The following is an 8,609-nucleotide window of genomic DNA, read 5'->3' as shown; positions in this document are numbered from 1 at the left end:
GGACGAGACACTGGTCCATTGCAGTGGTCCAAACTCATTTTTGCCAGCTCAGTAGACTGGAGTAACGTGAAATGAAGTGTTTTACTCAAGAACACAATGCATCACCTAATCCAGGAATTGAAACTGCGAACTTATGATCATGAGTCTAATGCACTAACCACTATGCCATGCACATCCATGAAGAGCAAACTTGACTTCAGCAGAATTTGAGTTTCAAACTGAGTCTCCTGCCAAAATACTACAATGTTTTTTTTTTTTAATTAAAAAAAAAAAATTTTTGTGGTCTGACACTGTCATCACTCTTGTTTTCATTAATAATGGTTTCAAATTTTGGCACAAGACCAGTGGTTTGGGGTAGTGGGTGAGTTGATTACATTGATCCCCACTGATCAGCTGGTACTCATTTTATCTTCTCCGAAAGGGTGCAAAGAAACGTTGACCTCAGCAAAATACCACTAAGTATTTAGCCTGGCATGCTAACCTTCTGCCAGCTCACCACCACCCTACTGTTTTCATTAATAATGCCACTAAAAAGGTTTTTGGCAGGCTAAGGACCTATGCAAGCATGGAAAAGTGGATGTGAAATGATGATGGTAATGACCATGTATGGTTTTGGTTTCAATTTTCAGCTGGCGCCCAAGGTCAAAAAGCAGAGGAAAAAGAAACCAAAGTCTGCCGAAATTGTTGCTGAAATCAATGAAACTGGTGACATGAGTGCCAAAGAAGAGACCAATGACAGTTTCCCTGAGAGTGTGAAGAGTGGTAAGAAGAAAAAGAAGGACGAGAAGGAAGAAAAGGCTGAAGAGAAGCCAGAAGAGGAGAAGAAGGAAGATAAAAAAGAGAAGAAAGAAAAAAAGAAAAAAGAAAAAGTGAGTTTTTCTCATTTTTACTCATTTTTGTTTCTTCATTTTCCTTAATTTTTATTGTAAATCATTCAACCACATTAACCCTTTAGCATTTAAACTGACCATATCCTGCCCAAATATTCTACCTTGTTTTATGTTCAAACTGGCCAAATCTGGTCTCTCACACCTACCCTACAATGTCATTTTAAAACTAAGCAATCATATCATCAAAATCTCCAAGGTAAATGATCCTGCATGATTAATTCAAATTGATTTGAACCAATAAGCATTACATTTGACAAAGTAATCTGAATACTAAAAGGTTAATTAAAACCTGTTGTCACCCGAGCCAAGTGCCTGACCCAAAGTTTCCTCATAATGGCTGCTGTAGGGGTTTGAACTTGTGACCATGCAGTCAGTAGTCTCTGGCATGTCACAGCTGTTGTGCTTGAGTTGACGCCCGACCAATAACCTGCTTTGTTTTTTTTTCATGAATCAGTCCCCTTTTTATGGCTGGATGCCTCTTGTGCTGTCAACTTGCTTTTTTCCATTTGTGTTTAATTTTAAAATATATTTAATATTGTGGAAGTAAATTATTAATTTCTTTTGAACTATTTCTTTTAGAAAAAGAACAATGATGGACCTATGCATTTTACTGCATCTTCTGAGCCTGTTGCCATATCCAAAGATAACATGGACGTTGACTTACCCCCTGATGTGTTTGCTGAGGTCAGTCTTATTATTATTCATATTGAACTGGGATGGTATTTTTCACACCTTGACCGTATTATAGCGTTGTTGTTTAACCCTAGGTCATTTCTGAATGAGCAAATCTGTGCTCAAAAGCATTCCAGGCATTAATATCTTGTCTTCTCTGGTATTGCCTATCTAGAATGCCATTACCCAATGTGACTCCCCCCTTTTCAAGATGTTAGGCTGTAATTGAGGGTGATTTGATTGCTATTTCAAGCAGGTTGAACAACCTTTCTACTCATCTCTCATTGACTCACCAAAAAGTGACGAAGTTAATTTCTAGCAAGGCATTTGAGAATTAAAATATATATTACAATTGTTAGAGAATGTGTTGCTTATATATACTTTTTTGTTTAACCCTTTCGTTACTGTATTTATTTTGAGATGCTCTGTGTTTCTTTCAATTTATTTTAAATATAACAAAAGATTTACTAAAATAACTTAGTTATCATTCAACTAAGACTAAGGTTTGGTGGTATATTTTAATGCAAAAGCTTATTAAAACAAGACATTTGTACTACAGAGCCAGAACTGGTTTTGGCCGGGTTGGTAACGAAAGGGTTAAGTAGTTGGATGAATGTTTTTTAACAGATATATCTTCTCAATTTGTTTTCACAAATGAAGTGATAAGATGAAGGAATATCAAAGACTATCCTTCTCTCTCTCTCGCTCTCTCTGTATACTCTCTAACACACACACGTTTGTATGTGTATATATGTATGATTGTTACACTTGATAATATATAAATTGTTTTGATGTTGTTCTCAACCAGTGCAAGGAGAAGATGCGACCAGTGAAGAAATCTCTGAAGCAGCTGAGCAACCCAGACGAAAGTCTATCTGAAAAAGAGCTCATGAATCAGACCCGTCAGTGCCTCCTCAAGATTGGTGACCATATCCATGACCGCCTTGCAGGATACAATAATCCAGAGAGAATTAAAGAATGGCGCAAGTAAGATAACCACACTTCTTTTATTCTGATGCAGTAGCAGTACAGTTTAGTTTGTCCTAATGTAGAGAAGGTGCAGGTATGACTGTATGGTTAAGGAGTTTGCTTCCTAACCACATGGTTTTAGGTTCAGTTCTATTGCATAGCATCTTAGGAAAGTGGCTTCTATAGACCAGGGATAATCAAAGGCCTTGGGTAACAATTTAGGGCAGTGTATTGACAGAACTGTTTGAGCAGCAGATGTGATATCTTGTGGGGTCTGCAACTGGCTCTTTGTGTTTTGATAGCAACACGTCATGTGATGATATTGCTATCAGCTTTTAAGCAACACCTTTCTGTTGGACAACATCAGTGTAGTAGAGAGAAAGAGACTTACATGCATGGACATCTGTTAGTCATTCACACTCATATATATATATATATATACATACAAATACATAGGCAACATAGAAAATAGCTCCAGGCCTGAATGAGCCAGCCAATAACCAATGAATTACCAACTGTGACCATCTCATCTTTTATTCAGAAGTAGAACACCTAGGACTACATTATGTAATATATCCTCTCTTTTTTTTTTTTTTTGGGTTGCTCTTTCTAGCAGGTTGAGCGAGCATGTTGTTTTCTAGTTGGTTCATGTAGAATGTTTTATTCACTTTTAATGAAGTGTGTCACTCAAGCAATTGACTCTGAAGACATGTGTTTTAATGGCACCGTCATCAAAATATATGAGATTGCTGAGATGAGAGAAAGGGATGAATGGAAACAAAACTAAAAACAAAAATGTTTACAAAAGACACCAAAATTGAAATTAGTAAAACTTCTTTTGTTTCAGTTATCTGTGGATATTCGTATCGGAGTTTGCGGAAGCTTCTCCGAAAAAGCTGTATAAACTGTATCGCACTGCTGTAAAGAAAAGAGAAGAGGAACAAGAACAAAAAGAGAAGGTTAGTTTTTTTATATTTAACTTTATAAACGATAATTCAACACTGAAAAATTAAAAAGCAACAACAGGCACATTTCACCTTTTTCTTACTTAACATCTGTTAAAATACACTGGCTTTGATTTCAAGTAATTTTGAAAATACTGAAGAATTTAGTGAAGTAATCGTATCCTGATCAAGTTAGTGTTTGGGATATAAATTAAGGTGGCAGAAACGTTAGCATGCTGGGCAAAATGCTGAGTGGTATTTCGTCTGTCTTTATGTTCTGAGTTCAAATTCTGCCGAAGTCAACTTTGCCTTTCATCCTCTCGGGATCGATAAATTAAGTACCAGTTGCATACTGAGGTCGATCTAATCGACTGGCCCTCCCCCTCCTCCAAAATTTCGGACCTTGTGCCTAGAGTAGAAAAGAATATATATTAACGTGAAATATTTTGCCCATTTTACATTCAAACCAACCACATGGCTGTTGAACCGTCCAACCCATGCCATCATGGAAAACGGACGTTAAACGATGATGATGATTATATATATATGTGTGTGTGTGTGTGTTGGTCTCTCCTTGTCTTGACATCACATTACTGTTGTAAAAGAGTATCACTGTCATACAAGCAGTGTCATTTCTCTATGGGGAAATACTACCTTGCTTGGAAACAGATGAGAGCTGGTGACAAGAAGGGCATCTGGTTGTAGAAAATCTGCCTTAAACAACTTCATCTGACCCATACATATAATATGCATTACATACACATACAGTACCTAATTTGTGTAGATGATGATGTTTATGTATGCAGTCTTATGTATCCTCTTTTCGTTTTTTAATGTTTAGAAACCCAAGTTTCCAGAAAACAAGCAATTATCTAACTACAAAATTGCAAAACGGCCACATGTTCAAAACGAGCGGAAAGATGGTAGCAAACGGGCCCATGGTTCTGATCACTGGGGTGACAAAAGCCGAGACAGGTAGGCTACGAACACTGTTGCTCTTTCACTCTCTCTCTTTCCCTCACAAACACATACATGTCTGTATGTATATATATATATATATATATATAGTCAATTCTTTGATGAATTTCTGCTATCCATTGACACACCAAATATCAGTTTCCTTTTTGTTGAACTACTAAGTTATGGTGACGTACCAACATACCAACACTGGTTGTCAAGGAGTGGTGTGCGACAATCATAAAAACACACACATGCCCACGACAAGCTTTTTTCAGTTCCCGTCTACCAAATCTATTCACATGGTTTTTGGTCGGCAAAGGGCTATAGTAGAAGACACTTATCCAAGGTGCCACACAGAGGGACTAAACTCTGAACCATTTAGTTGGAAAGCAAACTTCTTACCACATAAGCATACCTGATAACTGAACAAAATGGAAATACCTTGTGTTATTTAATTCATTCCTAGTGACATTCTTCTATGGCAAATCAACTTTGCTTTTAGTCTCGTATGAGGCTAATAAAATGGCTTCTAGATGAAAACTTTTATATGCATTGTCTCAGCATGGCTGCAATCCATTAACTGAAATCTGTGAAAAGATTAAAGAAAATAATAAGCACCAATTTGTTGCTGAAAGTGTTCAAACTATGTTGTCTCTAAATAAATGTGTTTCCATCTTTTTCCACAGCACATCCTCTCACAGCAATGGTCCATGGCATAGTTCTTCCAATTCTAATATAAACCATCCAACATCATTCCGTAATTTATTAGGTAATTCTGGAAGAGAATCGAATCGTCATGATTCTCTTCAATCCAACATGAATCCACACCCAGAAAGATGGCAGCATTCTAGTCCTTTATCGAGGACTGGGGATCAGAAAAGAAACAGGTATGTATGCGTTTAAGTTGTTGTTGGACACCTTTAGGAGAGAAGTAACTTGGTAGATCACTCACAGGTGATGACTATGTACTCGATAGTAAACGAAGCATATAGACACACGTGGTTCCATTGTCTTTGACTCAGGAATAGAGAATAGTCATGACTGTGATTAGAACTCAGAACAACTGACTCAAAACTCAAATTTCATTTACATAATTCTAACTTCCAACCTGAGGCTATGACTGAAAACACTTAATCCAAGATGCCATGCAGAGGAATTGACCTTGGAACCATGTGTCTGTGGTGTAAACTTCTTAACCCGTGCTCAGTTATTTAGTTGTTTTAGATTTGTGACTTCATTCTGATGCTGTTCGTATTACAGGTATGACAGTGGCTCAAGTACTTACAACAGAGTGTCACATTCTCAGCCCGACATGTATCGAGGATACCATGGGGGTGACCACCACCACAGGTTGGTATTCTTTAACTTCTGGGTTTCTAACTCCACCCTCACAATTTAATTATGTCTTTTTTCCCCCATCTTTCAATATGTGAGTTCTTCATGTTTTGTTACGAATATGGTGCATTGCTTTATCTGTGTTCTGCATGGCATTTGCTTTTGGTCACACAAATGCTTGCTTCCTTATGAATGTCCATCATATTTGAAAATGGCCACTTTTCCTTTAAATGGCCACCCTTCCTTCCACTGTCCTTTGAAGACACAACTTCAAAGCTGCTTGAGATCAGAGAATTACAACTGCTACAATCCATGCGCCTTCAAAAACATGGAAGCTACATTATTTTATCAACACAGGTGCTGGTTATAGTATGAGCATGAGGAAAACACTTGCTCCATAAATTCATGTCAGTATTTATGGTTGCAGAATTGTCCAGTCCGTCTTGGTGTGTTCTAATTTGTCACCACCATCATCATCATCATCATCATTGCTGGTCTGTTTTGGATTAGATTGCAATACAGCGTCCTCAGTCTGTAAAGTTCTGAGTGGCATTTGTGACTCCAAGCGTCAAAAGGGGGCTTTGGCCAAAATGGGTTGAGAACCTTTGAATCAAAGCCATTAAAGCTTATCTAGTTATGTATTGGTCAGCCATTATACTCACCCCACCCCATTGTTTTTCGTTTATTGTTTTTTCACTCAAAACAAGTTAATGGTGTTCTGCTTGACGTCTAAAACACTCTTTTGATGTTTCTGTTTGTAGATTCAACCATGATCGGCGAGACCGTGACCACGCACCATTCCAGGGCAGTAATTCGGGCTACAGTTCCCACAACAGATTTGACTCTCACAATCGGAGTGGAGATTTCAGGTACCACCACAGGTCCGACTTCAAACATCACCATTTGGGAAGCTCTGATCGCAGTGATAAAAGGTGAGTTACGAGCAAAACAAATACAAACCTATCAAAATTACATCTCGACTTCTTCAGTTACTTTTCTCCGACAACAACATTCCTACTCTGCTCACACTTTCACTGTTACCCATCTGCAAGAATTTGTATGTGTGTACTTTGTTTGTGAGGAGTCTGGCCGAGATTTCCCCTCAATGTTTCCTCTTATATACAACATACACCTACTCATCTTCACTCCAGCACCTACAATCTCTACACAGCTATCTTTTATTACGCCAACATTGATCATGGCTACCCTAAAGTTTTGCGCTTGATAAGATAAAGGATTGATAGCTTGTTGTTGGTTTTCTCAATCAGAAAGTAAAAGAGTTTGTGCAATTGTTTGGGCTTTCACACATTGCTAGATGTTTGTACTGAATGAATTACTGCTGCTGCTGCTGCTACTGCTGCAGCTATTGCTATGATGATGAAAGGTACCGAGAATATTTGGGATCAATCTTCTGTGGAATACAGTCAAATGGTTGATATGCATAGAAGGTTTACCAAGATATTGTGACTCTTATAAAATACCATTCTGTGACACCTGTTTAGGGTTGGCTTGGTACTATAATTTTGGCTGAAAATCAGAAAATCTGTCTGTCTCTGTGTTTCTTTCTCATGCCATTTGTTAATACTTTGTTTTTGCTCTTGTTGCAGCCACATGCCATATCAAGACAGGAAACGGCGAAGTGATGATCGTAAAGACTACCACTCCAGCAAAGAGAGAAAACTAGATATGCCTCCTCGTTCACAGACAATGTCACAGGATTCCAAACCACATAATTGAAGCCTTCGATTCAGCATTTCTTGTAAAATATATTTCCGTTGCTTTTCCTAAGGAATTAATAACAGGCAATATAAGACTTCAGTTCAGAGGCACTGACCTGGATGAATCCTTTCATCTCAAATAAGGGGGGGGGGAAAAAGAAAAGAAAAAGCAAAACAAGACAAAAACACTGGTCATTTACACACATACACATTCAAAATACGCATAACATGCTTGTGCATACGCAAAACATATCTCTCTTTACTTGGCTGTGGATGTCTTTGGCATCATTGGACCCCCCCTCTCCCAATCTCCCAACACCCACCAAAAACTAGTCCCAACAGATACTTGAACCTTCTTGGGAAAGTTGTTACCAAAAAACGTCTTCTGACCTGTTTACCAGTGAAATCTGCTGCTTCTATTACACATCTTCACACTTGTGTTGTTTCCATTTAGACAGAACTTTGATTGTGTGTAGTTGCAGACTAATGGTGCATATGCTGTTTAGCACACACATTAAAACACATACACACACACACGCATTAATATACATATGCCATATGCAAACATGCTTACCTGTATATATATATAATATATATATATGAGTTATTGACTCATGCAAATGTATGTATGTGTGTGTACACATTAATCTGTGAACACATTAACCTGTGTACACAACACAGAATATTCTCTCAAATGTGTACATATTCTTATATGTTGTGTGCTCTGGAGTAAATTGCCTTTTTGTTTTTTTCCTTGCTCACATTAATGTTGAATGTGCATATGTTCACCCTCTCTCTCTCTCCTGCAGGCTGGTGATGTACAACCATTCTTTGATTTGAAATCAGTCTGTACAGTTCTTCACTTGGAATATTATTTGAATTCTTTTTTTTTTTTTGCAAACTATGTTGCATATTTCAGACTGAAGTTTTAACCTAGCCTTTAATTTATTCCATTTTTAACAAGAAAAAAACATTGCATTGCTGCCCTATTATTCTTCCAAATGTTATATGTATGGTGTGTATGTGTGTGTGTATATATATATATATATATATATATTATAGACTCTGTGTGTGTGTATATATATATATATATATATATATATATATATATATATATATAT

At 37.4% G+C, this 8,609-nt stretch overlaps 1 protein-coding gene across 4 annotated transcripts in view; it reads left to right on the top strand.

The window, feature by feature from the left end:
• Positions 1-7,691, top strand: part of LOC106870781 (chromodomain-helicase-DNA-binding protein 1) — a 62,115-nt gene extending 54,424 nt beyond the window's left edge. For all 4 annotated transcript variants that reach the window (XM_052973346.1, XM_052973343.1, XM_052973345.1 and 1 more), the window contains 9 exons: positions 630-869; positions 1,470-1,574; positions 2,371-2,549; positions 3,379-3,490; positions 4,317-4,450; positions 5,122-5,322; positions 5,696-5,785; positions 6,532-6,702; positions 7,378-7,691. In XM_052973346.1, the coding sequence (XP_052829306.1) occupies positions 630-869; positions 1,470-1,574; positions 2,371-2,549; positions 3,379-3,490; positions 4,317-4,450; positions 5,122-5,322; positions 5,696-5,785; positions 6,532-6,702; positions 7,378-7,507 (1,362 nt within the window). In that variant the 3' untranslated portion in view covers positions 7,508-7,691. The remainder of the gene's footprint in view (positions 1-629; positions 870-1,469; positions 1,575-2,370; positions 2,550-3,378; positions 3,491-4,316; positions 4,451-5,121; positions 5,323-5,695; positions 5,786-6,531; positions 6,703-7,377) is intronic.
• Positions 7,692-8,609: the final 918 nt, after the last annotated feature.

This window comes from Octopus bimaculoides, chromosome 15 (genome assembly GCF_001194135.2).
Source record: "Octopus bimaculoides isolate UCB-OBI-ISO-001 chromosome 15, ASM119413v2, whole genome shotgun sequence".
Classification (NCBI taxonomy): Eukaryota; Metazoa; Mollusca; class Cephalopoda; order Octopoda; family Octopodidae; genus Octopus; species Octopus bimaculoides.
The sequence above is the reverse complement of the archived record's forward strand: the minus strand, read 5'-3'. Positions and strand labels throughout refer to the sequence as shown.